General features: G+C 41.3%; 1 protein-coding gene across 9 annotated transcripts in view; it reads left to right on the top strand.

Annotated features, from left to right (window-relative positions):
• The window catches only part of enah (ENAH actin regulator), a 189,357-nt gene that overhangs the window by 145,707 nt on the left and 23,829 nt on the right, over positions 1-19,821 (top strand). For 8 of the 9 annotated variants that reach the window (XM_034162717.1, XM_034162716.1, XM_034162712.1 and 5 more), the window contains one exon: positions 12,430-12,803. In XM_034162717.1, coding sequence (XP_034018608.1) covers positions 12,430-12,803 — 374 coding nt within the window. The remainder of the gene's footprint in view (positions 1-12,429; positions 12,804-19,821) is intronic. The other variant, XM_034162714.1, reaches the window with a different exon arrangement.

Raw genomic sequence — 19,821 nt, 5'->3', positions numbered from 1 at the left:
TATGTGTGTGTGTGGTGTGTGTGTGTGTGTGTGTGTGTGGTGTGTGTGTGTGTGTGTGTGTGTGTGTGTGTATATGTGTGTGTGTGTGTATATGTGTGTGTGTGTGTGTACACACACTCAACAAAAATATAAACGCAACACTTTTGGTTTTGCTCCCATTTTGTATGAGATGAACTCAAAGATCTAAAACTTTTTCCACATACACAATATCACCATTTTTTCACAAACCAGTCTAAATCTGTGATAGTGAGCACTTCTCCTTTGCTGAGATAATCCATCCCACCTCACAGGTGTGCCATATCAAGATGCTGATTAGACACCATGATTAGTGCACAGGTGTGCCTTAGACTGCCCACAATAAAAGGCCACTCTGAAAGGTGCAGTTTTATCACACAGCACAATGCCACAGATGTCGCAAGATTTGAGGGAGCGTGCAATTGGCATGCTGACAGCAGGAATGTCAACCAGAGCTGTTGCTTTTGTATTGAATGTTCATTTCTCTACCATAAGCCGTCTCCAAAGGCGTTTCAGAGAATTTGGCAGTACATCCAACCAGCCTCACAACCGCAGACCACGTGTAACCACAGCAGCCCAGGACCTCCACATCCAGCATGTTCACCTCCAAGATCGTCTGAGACCAGCCACTCGGACAGCTGCTGAAACAGTTGGTTTGCATAACCAAAGAATTTCTGCACAAACTGAAACCGTCTCAGGGAAGCTCATCTGCATGCTCGTCGTCCTCATCGGGGTCTCGACCTGACTCCAGTTCGTCGTCGTAACCGACTTGAGTGGGCAAATGCTCACATTCGCTGGCATTTGGCACGTTGGAGAGGTGTTCTCTTCACAGATGAATCCCGGTTCACCCTGTTCAGGGCAGATGGCAGACAGCGTGTGTGGCATCGTGTGGGTGAGCGGTTTTCTGATGTCAATGTTGTGGATCGAGTGGCCCATGGTGGCGGTGGGGTTATGGTATGGGCAGGCGTCTGTTATGGACGAAGAACACAGGTGCATTTTATTGATGGCATTTTGAATGCACAGAGATACCGTGACCAGATCCTGAAGCCCATTGTTGTGCCATACATCCAAGAACATCACCTCATGTTGCAGCAGGATAATGCACGGCCCCATGTTGCAAGGATCTGTACACAATTCTTGGAAGCTGAAAATGTCCCAGTTCTTGCATGGCCGGCATACTCACCGGACATGTCACCCATTGAGCATGTTTGGGATGCTCTTGACCGGCGTATACGACAGCGTGTACCAGTTCCTGCCAATATCCAGCAACTTCGCACAGCCATTGAAGAGGAGTGGACCAACATTCCACAGGCCACAATTGACAACCTGATCAACTCTATGCAAAGGAGATGTGTTGCACTGCATGAGGCAAATGGTGGTCACACCAGATACTGACTGGTATCCCCCCCCCCCCCCCAGTAAAACAAAACTGCACCTTTCAAAGTGGCCTTTTATTCTGGGCAGTCTAAGGCACACCTACTGCACTAATCATGGTGTCTAATCAGCATCTTGGTATGGCACACCTGTGAGGTGGGATGGATTATCTCAGCAAAGGAGAAGTGCTCACTATCTCAGATTTAGACTGGTTTGTGAACAATATTTGAGGGAAATGGTGATATTGTGTATGTGGAAAAGGTTTTAGATCTTTGAGTTCATCTCATACAAAATGGGAGCAAAACCAAAAGTGTTGCGTTTATATTTTTGTTGTGTGTGTGTGTGTATATGTATGTATGTATGTATGTATGTATATATATAGTAGTGTTCAGAATAGTAGTAGTGCTATGTGACTAAAAAGATTAATCCAGGTTGTGAGTATATTTCTTATTGTTACATGGGAAACAAGGTACCAGTAGATTGAGTAGATTCTCACAAATCCAACAAGACCAAGCATTCATGATATGCACACTCTTAAGGCTATGAAATTGGGCTATTAGTAAAAAAAAAAAAGTAGAAAATAATAGTAGCATCTGCTGTTGATGCTACAAACTCAAAACTATTATGTTCAAACTGCTTTTTTTAGCAATCCTGTGAATCACTAAACTAGTATTTAGTTGTATAACCACAGTTTTTCATGATTTGTTCACATCTGCGAGGCATTAATTTTGTTGGTTTGGAACCAAGATTTTGCTGGTTTACTAGTGTGCTTGGGGTCATTGTCTTGTTGAAACACCCATTTCAAGGGCATGTCCTCTTCAGCATAAGGCAACATGACCTCTTCAAGTATTTTGACATATCCAAACTGATCCATGATACCTGATATGCGATATATAGGCCCAACACCATAGTAGGAGAAACATGCCTATATCATGATGTTTGCACCACCATGCTTCACTGTCTTCACTGTGAACTGTGACTTGAATTCAGAGTTTGGGGGTTGTCTCACAAACTGTCTGTGGCCCTTGGACCCAAAAAGAACAATTTAACTCTCATTAGTCCACAAAATAGTCCTCCATTTCTCTTTAGGCCAGTTGATGTGTTCTTTGGCAAATTGTAACCTCTTCTGCACATGTCTTTTATTTAACAGAGGGACTTTGCGGGGGATTCTTGCAAATAAATTAGCTTCACACAGGCGTCTTCTAACTGTCACAGCACTTACAGGTAACTCCAGACTGTCTTTGATCATCCTGGAGCTGATCATTGGGTGAGCCTTTGCCATTCTGGTTATTCTTCTATCCATGTTGATGGTTGTTTTCTGTTTTCTTCCACGCGTCTCTGTTTTTTTTTTGTCCATTTGAAAGCATTGGAGATCATTGTAGATGAACAGCCTATAATTTTTTGCACCTGCGTATAAGTTTTCCCCTCTCCAATCAACTTTTTAATCAAACTACGCTGTTCTTCTGAACAATGTCTTGAACGTCCCATTTTCCTCAGGCTTTCAAAGAGAAAAGCATGTTCAACATGTTCTGGCTTCATCCTTACATAGGGGACACCTGATTCACACCTGTTTGTTCCACAAAATTGACGAACTCACTGACTGAATGCCACACTACTATTATTGTGAACACCCCCTTTTCTACTTTTTTTTACTAATAGCCCAATTTTATAGCCTTAAGAGTGTGCATATCATGAATGCTTGATCTAGTTGGATTTGTGAGAATCAACTGAATCTACTGGTACCTTGTTTCCCATGTAACAATAAGAAATATACTCAAAACCTGGATTAATCTTATATATATAACGTGTATGTTTCAGTGCGGAAGGTTCCCGGTTCAAATGCCACCTCCTGCCACATTTCTCCATGCAGTGTGGGTTGTGCAAGGAAGGGCATCCGGTGTAAAACTTGTGCCAGTTCAACATGCAGATCCACCTTGGTGACCCTGAGTGAAAAAACAAGGGAGCAAATATGTCTTGGACTTATTTTCATCAGTCATTAAGCAGTGGAACCATACTAGTGTACTGTGTGGTAAATTTGCCTGGAGGAGGCAGTTCTCAAAAACTAAGTGTTCATGCAAGGAAACAAGTGAGGGAAGTCACCAAGATGCCCAGAGAACTCTGTAGGCATTATAGGATTCTGTGACTGGAGAAACTGTCTCATGTTGCTTTTTTCTGTTACACCTCCGGTCACAGCGTCATGGTGGACTGGGACAGAGACAGAACAAGGCTCGAGTCTCCCATGTGCCTTCTGGAATGCTGTAGTTTGTATTTCACATCTGACTGAAGCTGGGACTGAAGCTGGCTCCAGTGGAAGATGTGGTTGAGTAGAGGACTCTGTCCCGGTTCAAGGCAATTATGAACAGTGCCTCACACCCTCTATACGAGGCCTTCAGAGAGAGGAGGAGTGTGTTCAGCGGCAGACTGCTGTCCCAGCGCTGCACCACAGACAGACTGAGGAAGTCCTTTGTGCCTCATGCCATTAGATTGCACAACACTCTGATCTAGCAAGAGAGTCTTGTGTCTTTTTATGTTTGTATAACTTTATAGTCTGTCAGTTTTACAACTGACTGACTGTTTTTAATGTAATGTTATTGTGTTTTTGTCAACTATTTTAGTTATTTATTTGTTGTATGATTGATGTTTTATGAGCAGCAGGCCAAATGCAATTTCCTTCGGGATTAATAAAGTTCTTATCTATCTATCTATCTTGTTTTTAAGAAAATCCTTCTCTGTTCCACTCCAGTGCAGTGCTGCATAAAACACTTCTGGTTTGTGTTCTTGAACAAGACACCTAATCTGCTTTGTCTCACTCCACTCAGCTGGTATCGGCTTTGACCAGAAAAGTAATCTTATGGACTGACGTCCCATCCAGAGGGAGCCAGAGACTCTCGTCCTCCTCATGCTCCAGAATCCGGGGATAAGCGCCGGCACCAGCAGGCCTCAGGACTTTCTTCATTCATTACAGACACCGTTCATGATTTGCTCTGAGGAGTTCTGCACGTTTGGGCTTTCATTGTGACTAAGATTTTGTTTTTCTCACTTTTCTAAGAAGCAGGTCATTAAAAATGGGATTTAAATCATTGACTCGTCATTAGCGTACGCTAGGCTAGTCTAGAGACGCCATCATATGAATAAACCACAAATGAAATGCAATAAATCAAGTAACCAAAAAGCAAAATAACTCAAGCCTGCAGTGCTTACCGTCTGTAAAAGCAGCGAACCGGCGTGTGGTTTGATGATGTAACGTGTCCGACTTGCTCCTTGTGACGCATGTTAAAAACAACCACAGCATGTACGACAACGTTAAATATGTCAGTTTGAAACAGGAAAAAAAAGGTTTGAAGATGATGAAAATCCCACCGTGATTAAAGGAAGACAACACAGAACGATGACGGAATGTTCCAGTTCATCCTGTGACCGCAACCTTCCAGGATGCTTGTCCACGAAGGTGCTTCCAATAACATGAGTGCCCATATTCCACTTTCATTGGTGTTTTATAATATTTCCAAAAATCTCCTGGTTGTTTGTGTGGAGGTGACTCCAGTCCTCATCGTCCTTCTTTTCTTCATCTTGTTGCTCCCACTAGGGTCTCCATCTCATCCTGTTCTCTGCATCTTCTTGTCACATCAACCACCGTGTGTTCTCTCTCACCACATCCCCGCCTGATGGTTCCATCCTCAGCATCCTTCTCCTGATATACCTGTCCATCCTTGTCACTTCTGAGGAGAATCACAGCATCTTCCACTCCCACCTCCTGTCTTTTTGTTAGCGCCACTGTCTCTAAACTGGACAACGTAGCTGGTCTCACTACAGTTTGTACACTTTCCCCTTCACTCTTGCAAATATCCGTCTGTCAGAAATCTCTCCTGCCACCTTTTTCCACCCTGCCTGCACTCTGTTCTTCACCTCTCTCCCACACAGTGTTGGACTGTTTACTTCAAGTATTTAAGCCACACAAATTCCACTGTTTTTCTTCTCATTAACACATATGTACTGAGTTTCATTCCCCGTCTCTCCTGAGTACACCTCCACCTCTCAAACTTGTCTCAACCTGCTGGCTACTCTAACTACAGATCACAATATCATCCGCAAACATCATAGTCCATGGAGAAGCCTGTCTGATCTTGCCATCACCACTGCAGACAAGAAAGTGCTCAGAACTGATCTTTGGTGCAAGTCCATTCCAGCAACTTTTAATTTTTAGAATTATCTGGGGACTTTTTTTTATATTGTGTAGTCTGTCAAAATAGCTATAGCTCATCTTGAAGTAGGTTTTTTTAAAAGAACATTTCTGACTGCCTTCCTTTGTTAAATGACTTAAATGACTTTCCATGTGTGACGGCTCTGATTCCTCTCCAGGATCAGAATCATTAAAGTCGAAGTAACCAGTCGTCTTTGAGCTTCCCCAGTCATGGGGTATATTTTCCTGCTGACACAGAGAAACGCAACGGCTCCAACAGACATGACAACCAAAAGACGTTACACAACGAGCGCCCCACACGTAAAGTCAACACGGGATCGTGCGCCCGTGTTTGGATTTGTGAAGATTAACTGCGGTAGTTTGTCTGCACAGACCTTCGTCTAATTTGCCACGAGGTAAAATGACTTAAAGGTCATGTTCCCGCTCATGTGAGCTGTGAGTGTTTCTCATATAACTGGCATTCTTAATAAAAATGTGGTACGTGTGAAGTTTTGGCAGCAGGAGATTTTGCTCTCACGGCGCAAGAATGTGTGAGCTGAGAAGGTGAACACACCACATCTGCTTCAAAGTACGACTAAAACCACCCAGTAATTCATTCATTAGCTAAGAAAGAAGTAAGCAAGTCTGATAAAGGCACTGAAGCGAATGAGCGTCTACGACCTGACTTGGATGGGACACCAGTCCATCACAGGTTGCTTCCCCATCCAAAGACACAAACCGTTATCATGACCAGGAATTAAACCCAGGTCTACATATTGGGAATCCAACTCCTTTTCCCAATTAACTACCTCCTTTGCATTCGTTTAAGCCTGTGAAGAACAAATACCGGACTTTGACTTGTTGCAATACCTAAAATATGAGGGTTTTCACATTCTTGTGTTTTGGATTCTTGTAAATTGTTTGTCAAATCTTCATTGGTCAGACCAACTCATTCAAAATGCCAGTCTGATATCCGGAAAACTGACCAACATTTTGCACAGTGTCCTGATGTTGTGTTAAAAGATTAAACATGGTATAACCACACTGTAGTGAGTCTGCCGTCACTCGCCACCGTAGTTGTGAGTCAGCCACAGTGTTTTTAATGGACTTCCCAACAACGCACCATCTCCCAAGTCAGTTATTAGTTCAAGTATTTATTGTAAACCAGACATTTCATTCCGTTCTGTGATGTGTTAACCTGTTCAGGTTGTAATTATTTGTAGCCATCAGATTGTTTTAGAACTCCTAAATTGTCCCATTCCGTAACAACCTGAAGCACTGAGGGATGGCCACCACAGTTGGACAGAATCAGTCATCTGTTGTTGGTGTGTGCTCTTATGCACTTGCACAGATGTTTGACATGTGCGTGCGATATTGAGGAATGTCACAACATCCTGTTGAAAGGGACTCGGTGTTTGTTTGTGTTTTGCACTTTGGAAGCATCGTTTGTCCGAGCACCAATCTCAAAAGAACAATTCAGAGAAATTTATACGTCCATCGTGTTTTCTTGGATAATTTGGCCGCTGAGCTCAAAGACATTCATCATCCTCAGCAACTCTCCAACAAACGGTAAAACTGGAGATCAGTATGTCCCAGGTCGCCATTCTGCTTTAATGAGGACAAATTTAGCACATTGACCCGCCAGCAACAGCTGCAGTGAGACGAACAAAACAGCCAGTGGAAGAGAAATTCCACCAGCTGCAGTGGTGGTTGGAATTTGTCTCTTCTGAAAACAGGCAGAATATATTACGGGGGTTGACGGGTCTGCACACTTGCTCATGTTCCGCTAAAAACCCTGGGGTCCACACCTGCCTCAGGGTGGGCAACAAAGATCACAGGTGGTGCCATTGGGTGTTAAAATTAGAAGTGCCCATTTTAAATAAAGTCCCAAACTCATTTGAATAAAAGCCCACCCTAAAATAAATCAATTTCGTGACTCTAACACATTATAAAATCAAACCAAAAAAGGTTTTCACAATGTTTCTCTCGCCGCTTCTGCGTCTTTTCTGTGATGTCATCAGTTTGCATTGTCATTGTTGTGGCTGCCCCTCGATGGCGAGGAAGACGGCCTCTTGATCAATTCCCGGACAGGATGGTGGACACAGTGATGACTGAACAGGTCCGTTCCCAACGTGCACAGTTTCTTACACACACTGCATGTTGTTGCTGCCCTGATGGTAGTCACAGAGAGAGTTTGCAGTACAAGGTGGAGCAGATGGGATGCATTTCTGTAGAGGTTTTATGGTCAACATGCTTTATAGTGATGCTTCACATTCACACAAACACTCCCACATTGATGTCACGGTGCTGCCATGCAATGCGCTCGCAACACACCGGGTCCAACTTAGAGATTAGGGAACTCGCCCAAGGGCCCTGTGTAATTTTACTGTTCTGATGGGGATTTGAACAGAGGACCCTCTGGTCACAAGCCCACCATTTTACTTAACCATCACCTCCACCTTCTGGCACTGAGGTAATATTCACACTGACAGTTTGCTGTGTAGACCAGATTTCACAGCACTTCCAGACATGAACAGAAGACAAAAAGATAAATTATTATTATTATTATTGTTATTCTGCTTCTGCTTCTGCTGCTTCTGCTTCTTCTGCTTCTACTTCTGCTGCTGAACCGGGTGTTTTGACGAGCGTAATATTAATCACTCTCGTGCATCAGCTCACCCCATCTTCAAACGCACATGTAGGGTGATTAAAAAGATCCTTTTCTTTGGATGAACCACACAGAAAAGGGCAGGAAAAAAGCAATGTTGTTTTTTTTGTTTTTTGTTTTTTTTGATGATTCTTTATTTACAGTTGTGATTTCTGCAAATTCATGTTGGCTTGAAAATTAATTTACAAGCCAGAGACGTAGCAGCAGAGGTAACTTGGTCTGTATGTGAACTCAGTGGGTTTTATTTTTTTCAAATCCTTTGAACAATTTAAATGTTTGTGATTGGCTGTTTGTGGGAACTTTTGAATGGAGGTAAAACGTTTCATTAAGCAGCTTCAGTCTGAAAACAAGTTGTCACCTGTGATTGCTCATAATCATAATTACAGGCAACTTATATACACACGCACGCACACACACACACACACACACACACACACACACACACACACAGAAACATCACTTTCCACACTTACAATAAGCTGACCTGGCAACACTGATGTCATATACATCAGTGTTGTATATCTTAGCTAATTATAGGCCAATCTCCAACCTTCCTTTTCTCTCAAAAATTCTTGAAAGGGTAGTTGTAAAACAGCTAACTGATCATCTGCAGAGGAATGGTCTATTTGAAGAGTTTCAGTCAGGTTTTAGAATTCATCATAGTACAGAAACAGCATTAGTGAAGGTTACAAATGATCTTCTTATGGCCTCGGACAGTGGACTCATCTCTGTGCTTGTTCTGTTAGACCTCAGTGCTGCTTTTGATACTGTTGACCATAAAATTTTATTACAGAGATTAGAGCATGCCATAGGTATTAAAGGCACTGCGCTGCGGTGGTTTGAATCATATTTGTCTAATAGATTACAATTTGTTCATGTAAATGGGGAATCTTCTTCACAGACTAAGGTTAATTATGGAGTTCCACAAGGTTCTGTGCTAGGACCAATTTTATTCATTTTATACATGCTTCCCTTAGGCAGTATTATTAGACGGCATTGCTTAAATTTTCATTGTTAAGCAGATGATACCCAGCTTTATCTATCCATGAAGCCAGAGGACACACACCAATTAGCTAAACTGCAGGATTGTCTTACAGACATAAAGACATGGATGACCTCTAATTTCCTGCTTTTAAACTCAGATAAAACTGAAGTTATTGTACTTGGCCCCACAAATCTTAGAAACATGGTGTCTAACCAGATCCTTACTCTGGATGGCATTACCCTGATCTCTAGTAATACTGTGAGAAATCTTGGAGTCATTTTTGATCAGGATATGTCATTCAAGGCGCATATTGGACAAATATGTAGGACTGCTTTTTTGCATTTACGCAATATCTCTAAAATCAGAAAGGTCTTGTCTCAGAGTGATGCTGAAAAACTAATTCATGCATTTATTTCCTCTAGGCTGGACTATTGTAATTCATTATTATCAGGTTGTCCTAAAAGTTCCCTAAAAAGCCTTCAGTTAATTCAAAATGCTGCAGCTAGAGTACTGACGGGGACTAGAAGGAGAGAGCATATCTCACCCATATTGGCCTCTCTTCATTGGCTTCCTGTTAATTCTAGAATAGAATTTAAAATTCTTCTTCTTACTTATAAGGTTTTGAATAATCAGGTCCCATCTTATCTTAGGGACCTCGTAGTACCATATCACCCCAATAGAGCGCTTCACTCTCAGACTGCAGGCTTACTTGTAGTTCCTAGGGTTTGTAAGAGTAGAATGGGAGGCAGAGCCTTCAGCTTTCAGGCTCCTCTCCTGTGGAACCAGCTCCCAATTCAGATCAGGGAGACAGACACCCTCTCTACTTTTAAGATTAGGCTTAAAACTTTCCTTTTTGCTAAAGCTTATAGTTAGGGCTGGATCAGGTGACCCTGAACCATCCCTTAGTTATGCTGCTATAGACGTAGACTGCTGGGGGGTTCCCATGATGCACTGTTTCTTTCTCTTTTTGCTCTGTATGCACCACTCTGCATTTAATCATTAGTGATCGATCTCTGCTCCCCTCCACAGCATGTCTTTTTCCTGGTTCTCTCCCTCAGCCCCAACCAGTCCCAGCAGAAGACTGCCCCTCCCTGAGCCTGGTTCTACTGGAGGTTTCTTCCTGTTAAAAGGGAGTTTTTCCTTCCCACTGTAGCCAAGTGCTTGCTCACAGGGGGTCGTTTTGACCGTTGGGGTTTTACATAATTATTGTATGGCCTTGCCTTACAATATAAAGCGCCTTGGGGCAACTGTTTGTTGTGATTTGGCGCTATATAAAAAAATTGATTGATTGAAATTGATTGATATACAGCAACCTGATGTGAAGAAAAACATTATTGTGAGAATCTTCTGTGGGAACACACGAAACACCAACAAGTCCAGACACAGCGTGTGTGTGTGTGTCACCAGGGTAACTGTGAGCAGAGGGAGTGTGTTCATTTGTCATAAGCAGCGTTCATGCTGATGATTGATTATCGGCCATAAAGCGTCTGCGCGAGGCCAGAGGGCACGACGGGGTTTAATGTGACGTGAACGAGCCTGTCGATGTCGAGTTCAGCTTCCGACCGTCTCCCTGTCCGTGTCTGTCCGTGTCATCCTGTTGATTTCTGACCACATAAATTATATCATGTGACAGAACGGGTGAGTTTTTCCAAAATAAATGAAACATTTCGTGGTGGCCATTTCTGTTGAATTTGACTGAAGATCACATGACAAACTCTGGTCTTCTGAATCACACCTCCCAGGGTGGTAGGGATAGAACATTGTGTCGGCGTGTCAGCCGTGACATCCAGACACTTCAGCATCTCGGGGTGAATCCCGTCTGCCACTGAGGAGTTTTATTTATTTAATTAATTTCATTAATTTTTGTTTTTTTCTTCTTCTGTGATTTCTGCTTGGGAGATGACACCAAATTAAAATCATAAACTGTTTGGAAAACTCATGTAATTCATAAAATATTGTCATTTGTCCTTTGACCTTTCATTGAAATTGCTTTTGTTTTAAAAATATTGCTGATTGGCGAGGCTAATGTTGCTTTTTTTTTTTTTTTTTACTTATTTTTGCCTGTGAACATTATTAATGTCATTGATCTTCATCAGCAGTCCATCTTATAACTGAGTGGAATCTCCAGGATTGAGGCTGCCGTGGTCCTGATATGCGTTTTTGTCCCCTCTGTAACTGTTGAAAAAAGTCTCTAACGTGTATTTATGTGAACACATTGTGCATGAGATGGATTCAACACATTAACACAACAGATTTATCAGCCAAATCCAAGACCGTCACACTGTGGAAATCAGGTCTTTATTTTGCCGGTTTTATGTCTGACATTTGTGTAATATTTTGAAATTCAATGTTTTTATGCCAGCAAAAGGTTGTGAACATTATTTAGTAATAATATTGTGCTTGTGACGTAATAATTTACTTTTCCTTTCTTTTCTTGGCATTGAATCTTGACATAGTTCACTGAATGTCACTGAATGTTGAACCATCTGTAGCGTTTTATTCCACCAAATGGAATTACTCCAAACACCTATTTTAACTTGGACACGTGGAAATATGTGGACAATTTAAGTGGTTTCATTCAGTTTAGGTTGTTTTTGACGGTTTTGATGTTTAATTTTTTTTTTTTTTTTGATTTTCCAATAACTGGAATATTATTGGTGCAAACAGTCATTTTATCTGAATATTATTGTAAAAATATTGAGATAAGTGTATCCATATTTGAGTCTGTGATTAACTGTCATCATTTATGAACAGAACTGTAGAAGTGTATTTTTGTTAAAACAGGCTTCATATAATGTTTGCATGTATACAGGTGTGTGTGTGTGTGTGTGTGCATTTTATTTTTATATCTATATCACACATACACACAGGTGTGCACAATGCTACATTTTCAAGTCTACTTCTAAAGTTGCTGTATACTGACATCTAGTGACTAAAGTTGGATTTGCAAGCACAAATAATGTGGCCAAAAATGACCTCCACAAACAACAAAAAATTCTGATTTTAATTGTAAATAGGTTAAAAAACACATAAGATAAAAAGATTGACTAAATATGTATTTCGTTTTTATTTTAATTTTGTCTAATCTTTTTTGTTGTTGTTCGTTTGTTTGGTCAAAGGAATTATACCTGTTTAATAATGTGTTTAAGTTTGACTTATCTGTGTTCTCTTTGTTACTCTGTTTTCTTTCCTTTCTTTCTCCTTCAGGCAGCTCCAGGAGCTCCAGAGACAGGCGGAACTGGAACGGGAACGCCAGGAGCGGGAACGCCTGGAGCAGGAGCGCCTGGAGCGGGAGCGCCAAGAACAGGAACGCTTGGAGCGAGAGATGCTCGAGCGTGAACAGGAACGTCAAGAGCGTGAACATCAGGAACGGGAACGTCAGGAGCGTGAACGTCAGGAGATGGAGGCGCAGGCGGAGAGGGAACGCAAGGAGCAGGAGTGCCGGGAGCAGCAGGAGCGCACTGACCGTGAGCTGATGGAGAGGGAGAAGGCCGAGAGAGAGCGTCTGGAGAAGGAGCAGCAGGAGCAGGAGGACAGAGAGCAGCAGGACTGGGAGCGAGGGAGACGCATCTCCAACGCCGGTGAGTCCAACACTTCCATTTTTTCTGAAGCACGCAAGAACGTCAAAACGGACAACAGAAGGAATCTTTTTACAAATAACCACATCTTAAATGGATAATAGTTGTAATATTTATTTTATCACACTTTCAAACCATATAAAGTGTGCTTCTCAAATTAAAATAGAATTTTAAAAAATAAATAAAAATTGGCAGTAAAGGGGAATTAAATAAAAGATTTAGGGTTGGGTTTTTTGCACTCTGTGAATACTAAATTTATCATTTATTCAGTGACTCAGTTTTCCACCCAGGAACGTTAGCCGTATTTAAACATTGTTAGCGATCAAAACTTCATATCAGAGAAATTCCTTTTTCTGCAAATTGCCGCTTTAGTTCGAGCAGCAGATAAACTCAGAGCCGCATTTCTGAACCTTATCATGTTTTGAAGCTTTGAACGCATTCTTGCATTTGCATGTGTACAGTGTGTGACAGCGGTGCTAAACAAACTGACCCGAGCTAAATTCTGGAACCAGTACAGGGTGGATGGAAACAGTTACACTCATCAAAATACACAAAACTTCTTCAGACTGTGTGTGTGTGTGTGTGTGTGTGTGTGTGTGTGTGTGTGTGTGTGTGTGTGTGTGTGTGTGTGTGTGTGTGTGTGTGTGTGTGTGTGTGTGTGTGTGTGTGTGTGTGTGTGTGAGGTTTTGAGCCTACTGCACAACACAACCATCAGTCCTAAGTGGAACACGGAGGTTCGACTGCTCACAGTAATTTAATATTTCAAAGGATTAAAACAGTGAACTTGTCCTTTAGTTGGAAAGTTAAGTTTGTTGTGATTTTTGTGCCAAAGTCAAATTATGGCTTCAGGTAGTTCCAGGATTAATTGGATATAAAATAATTATTTAGATGTTGGATTGAGTTGTGTCCAGGTTGAACAGTTTCCTGATCATGAAGTACCTGTTTGACGCTGTGACACTCGGTCTCGTGTTTATCTGAATTAACACATGAACACACAGACTTCAAATGATGAATAAACTTGCTTTATAAAGCACACATAACATTTATACAGTTTCTGTCAGTCATTGGTGGCCGACCACCAGAGGGCAATAGGGCACCAACCTACCTGGAAGAAAACAAGTTGAAAACTTTTTAAACAATTTATTTTATTTTATTTTATTTATTATTAATTGTTGTTTAAAATATGTTTGATTTAGAATGGGTTTTTTTGGTACATGATTCAGTTGGTTTTCTACATTACCTGACACCCGCTTAACCAGAAATGGTAACTGACTTAACTTCTGTGGTTCGTCAAAGTCCACAAATATGACAACCGGACCTGATGACGTATTTGTTACATCACAGCAAACAAAGACTTTTTGTTACGCAATTTTCAATGTGTGTGTTTGGTAACGTGACAGTAACACGATGAATAAAAATGACATTCTGCCGCCGCAGTAAGTCGTAATCCAGACCGGTCCAGGTGGACTGGGTCTGATGTCAGGAGGTGGTGTGCAATGCATCGTGGGTGTTGTAAGATTTTCAGCTCACTTCTGAATAAAAATGCCTGAGATTTTTGCTTTGATCTGGTCAGAGATCATCAGCTGCTGTTACTAATTGATTTTTTTTTTTTGTTTTTTGTTTTTTTAGATAATTTCATACAACATAGACACATCATGTTTGTTTTCTGAATTTGATGCACATCAGTCATTTCCAATTTGATATGAAAGAATATTTGACTGGGCAGTACTGTGTGTGTGCATGTGTACGCCTCAGTTGTATGCACTGAGGCGTGCATGCACGTGGACACATGGGGTTCTGTGACTAATGACCCTTCTATGTTGTTGAGATCCTAATAATATATGGGGGTGTGTGTGTGTGTGTGTGTGTATACAGTAGCCCAGGTAAGGTAAGGGGGAGGGGTTACTTCACATGTCATACACTGACTGAGGTATGTGTGAGTGTGGAAAAACATGTGTTGTGTATTTTCTGTTAGTTTGCCGTGTTGCTTTAAAGTCCTCTAACAGGATGAAGGTGTTTGTGGCTCCGTGGTGACACTGATTGTTTTGAGCCGAAACGATTTTTATCATCGTTTGTCATTTTGTGATTTAAAAAAAAAATCAACAGTGAAAATGTTCCTGACAGGTTCGGCTCATCAAGTTAGGTTTAGGGTTGGGGTTAACCCGAACCCCAAGTCCTCATGTGATGGTCAACTCAGTTTTAGTGCAGCTGACATGTCAACATCTCTGCTGTCTTAAGTATGTGATTTGTCGCCCGGTTTGGTAGCATGTGACGGTGCATGCACCAACACGATGGGCTCCTTTGGGTCCTGACACCCCCCCCCCAGGAGGACCTGGGGTCCATCCTCAGCTGCTGATGGTCACCATCAGCCTGCTGCAGCCTGCAGTTCATTTGAAGGTTTGCTGAATTTTCCTCATGTGACTGTTTGTCTCAGCCAAGTCATTCAAGGTTCCCCAGTTGCTTTGAGAAGGGAAGAATTTGTGGTTTTTAACAGAATCTGAATCAAGAAATTATTTTTGGCTAATATCACTTTATTTAAAAAAAAAAAAAAAAATTCCCCCTGGTAGAAGCAGTAGCCACACATGATTAGTTTAAGGACCGTTGGAAATTAGAAAACTCAGTCATGACTTCTGTGTTTATAGATCTTGGCTGTAATAAAGGTGCTGTTTGCGGTGCGTTGGGGTGTTCAGGTAGTAAATAAGTAATGGCTCTCCTCAGTGATCAGAAGAGCTGCGTTTGTGTTCTGGGCTGGAACTCTGAGAGGAACCTCAGGATGCTGCTAAAAGTTGCTGATGTGAGAGCGATTACTGTCTCGGACTGGTTTGTTCTGGCAGTTTTATCTTTTTGTGTTTAATAACCGGGCTGTCCTGCTGACTGGCTGCAATTTGGTATTTTCGTGTATTTTAACAAACCCTGCAGCGTTCAGTCACTGGATGATGGTTAAAGGAGATGCGTCTGTTCTGTTGTGTCCTGTCACAAACGACACAAAATTCACGTGGGAGTCCAGTATTTGGTCCATTGGTTTTGGGTTACGTTCTCGCCACAAACCACCTGCACGGGCCCCGAATGTTTGTTCCACACCAGAATTGCACACGTCCCTAAACTGAACTGTGAAGTCTGTCTGTGTGAACCACAACCATCCAGTAAAACCTGAAACACCGGCGTTCTTTCTCAGTATAATACAGTATATTATTATACAGTGTACCTGTATGTTCATACAGTCATATTTTATAAAATATTTATACACATTTATTGTGTGTGCGTGCATATGTGAGGACACGTCTGCACACTGCAAAAAATACAAAGTCTTACCAGATTTGTCCCATTTTCTCGTCAAATATCTAAATAAACCTAAAAGAAGAGAAAATCACTGAACAAGTAAAATTCCAGTCAGTTATAAGCAATTATGTTTAGATCACATGTTTTAAATGTTTTAAATGAGTCTTGGAAATATCGGTTAGTCATATGAGAGGAAACGAGCTTTTTTTTTTCTTTTTTTTTTTAATAAAGCTACTGTGATTGGTTTGTTGTGTGTGTGTAGAATAATGTTGGTTGTTGCTGTGAGTCATCTGCCAGATTAAAATTTTCAAGTCTACCTTCATTTATTTTTTTTTTTTTTACTGGAAGAAAACAGGACTTTGCCTCAGGCCAAAAGCAGCTAATTAAATAAATGTGCACAACAAGCAGCGACCGCCATAACCTCTAATTAAGCACAAGCAGCAATGCACGTCATCAGTACTCATTAGCAGAATAAATGCATCAATGCCAAATACACTCAACAAAAATATAAACGCAACACTTTTTGGTTTTGCTCCCATTTTGTATGAGATGAACTCAAAGATCTAAAGCTTTTTCCACATACACAATATCACCATTTCCCTCAAATATTGTTCACAAACCAGTCTAAATCTGTGATAGTGAGCACTTCTCCTTTGCTGAGATAGTGTTGCATTTATATTTTTGTTGAGTGTATATATATTTAATTTTTTTTTTTTTTTTGCCTGAAACTGTGAATGTACCATCAGAAAAATTGGCTGAAATGTTTAACAAATATATTTAAGCAAAATATGATTTATTCAGAATGTTTTTTGGCAGATTATTACAAATTATTATTAATTGAATAACTCTTTAAGATACAGGCTGGAAAATGCCGCCCTCTCTCTGGAAAAATAAATGGACCCAATAACATGCTTTAGTAACAGCAGAGTTTAACTTCCATTGGAGCAGCGCTCATGAAATCACATATTGAAACCAAGGTGCAAAAGTCTCTTCAACCACATCAACCCACATCCATAAGCCAGAGGACACACACCAATTAGCTAAACTGCAGGATTGTCTTACAGACATAAAGACATGGATGACCTCTAATTTCCTGCTTTTAAACTCAGATAAAACTGAAGTTATTGTACTTGGCCCCACAAATCTTAGAAACATGGTGTCTAACCAGATCCTTACTCTGGATGGCATTACCCTGACCTCTAGTAATACTGTGAGAAATCTTGGAGTCATTTTTGATCAGGATATGTCATTCAATGTGCATATTAAACAAATATGTAGTGACTGAAAAACTAATTCATGCATTTATTTCCTCTAGGCTGGACTATTGTAATTCATTATTATCAGGTTGTCCTAAAAGTTCCCTGAAAAGCCTTCAGTTAATTCAAAATGCTGCAGCTAGAGTACTAACGGGGACTAGAAGGAGAGAGCATATCTCACCCATATTGGCCTCTCTTCATTGGCTTCCTGTTAATTCTAGAATAGAATTTAAAATTCTTCTTCTTACTTATAAGGTTTTGAATAATCAGGTCCCATCTTATCTTAGGGACCTCGTAGTACCATATCACCCCAATAGAGTGCTTCGCTCTCAGACTGCAGGCTTACTTGTAGTTCCTAGGGTTTGTAAGAGTAGAATGGGAGGCAGAGCCTTCAGCTTTCAGGCTCCTCTCCTGTGGAACCAGCTCCCAATTCAGATCAGGGAGACAGACACCCTCTCTACTTTTAAGATTAGGCTTAAAACTTTCCTTTTTGCTAAAGCTTATAGTTAGGGCTGGATCAGGTGACCCTGAACCATCCCTTAGTTATGCTGCTATAGACGTAGACTGCTGGGGGGTTCCCATGATGCACTGAGTGTTTCTTTCTCTTTTTGCTCTGTATGCACCACTCTGCATTTAATCATTAGTGATTGATCTCTGCTCCCCTCCACAGCATGTCTTTTTCCTGGTTCTCTCCCTCAGCCCCAACCAGTCCCAGCAGAAGACTGCCCCTCCCTGAGCCTGGTTCTGCTGGAGGTTTCTTCCTGTTAAAAGGGAGTTTTTCCTTCCCACTGTCGCCAAGTGCGTGCTCACAGGGGGTCGTTTTGACCGTTGGGGTTTTTACGTAATTATTGTATGGCCTTGCCTTGCAGTGTAAGGCGCCTTGGGGCAACTGTTTGTTGTGATTTGGCGCTAGATAAATAAAATTGATTGAAAATTGATTGATTGATAAATCAGTCCTTCAGTGTGTCTGTAAGATGTCCATCGACACCTGGTTTTACCTAATTTCCAATAGATTCACAAAAACTGGCCAAGCCCCGCCCTCCAGTGCTGAAAAATAAAGCCAGTGCTGAAGTGACAAATCTTGCAATTCATTTAATGGCCACTTGAGGTTCCAAAAGCCACTCGCTAGCCACCAACAGTGACATCTAGCTATTGCAGACTCTACAGCGTTCGCCCTATTCTGCACTAATGTGGCTAACCATGCCGTTAATTGTACCACAGGATCTTCTAAGACATCTGTGGTCCAATATTTCCATGGAGTGAAACTTGAAATTTAATTTGTACATCAGCACCAATTGGCAGGTAACAGTAGCTTATTGACATTAGCGCCACGAATGTGGCTATAGTTACTTAGGCAATATGCCTGTCACTGTGTTTAACACCTACACCCCAGACACCCCCCCCCCAGGCCGCAAAAATATGCTAATCAAACACCTGAGCCTAAAATAGCCTCTTAGCTTCTGCTTGTTAAATGGTAAATGAACTGCATTTATATCGCACTTTTCCATCTGAACCAGAAGCTCAAAGCACTTGCCTCACATTCACACGTACACTCACACAACAATGGCAATCAGCTAATTAATTATTTATGATGACCCTGCTTCGTGTTGTAGTGCAGCAGATAAGAGAATATTTAGAGCGGAATCCTGCAAATGGAGATACAAGCATCAAATTCAGCACAAATACTCCTTAGACATGAACTCTTTTAAAATAACTGATTAGCCACCTGAATTTTCAGTAGGCAGCCAGGTAGGGGTCAATTGAAGAATTACACAGGGGTCAAAATTAAAAGATGCTCTAATCATATTGAAAACTACACCACATTATTCACTTGATCATAAAGATTCCAAAAAGATATAGTCTGGACTATCTGTGACTGAATGTTCTGGAGTTATGGGGTAGAAACAGCAAGAATGGTGACAAAGGTCAGTTTCAACTTGTACAGGGGTCAAAAGTTAAAGTTGCCCCAATTTTGGTAAAAAGTGATGCAACCAGAGTTAACAGAATTAACAGGGTTTTATAAAGGAATAGTTTGAACCATGTGTCATACTTAGTTATCATGTTACTGGTTGACATATGTGACAATGGACGTTGACCTTGTTTGACCTTTACTTGGAGATCAAACATTCAACACAGTCAAAACTATTCCATTTATTCATCCTATTAGCTCAACCAATAATTTGCATTCGTGTGGTTTTATTGAGTGGTCTCACATCAAAAACATTTGACCGACTTGTGAGGGAAGATTTCAAGACCGTTTACGAGCCTCTGTGGGTGTGACGGGAGAAAATGGGCATTGGGAAAGTTTTTCTTTTACTTCACCAGTTACAGCTTCATGGTAGAGTGGCGCAAAGAACGTTTACAACAAAAACTGATGAAATCCAGTCTGGTTGACTGCAGACTGCACGTGGGAGACTCGAGCCAAGATTTCAGACATGGAGACTCTGTTATGAGTCAGATGCTCAAGGTGCATCACAAAGACGCCT

The sequence above is a fragment of the Thalassophryne amazonica genome, chromosome 21, assembly GCF_902500255.1.
Source record: "Thalassophryne amazonica chromosome 21, fThaAma1.1, whole genome shotgun sequence".
NCBI lineage: Eukaryota > Metazoa > Chordata > Actinopteri > Batrachoidiformes > Batrachoididae > Thalassophryne > Thalassophryne amazonica.
This window is presented reverse-complemented; position numbering and strand designations above follow the sequence as displayed.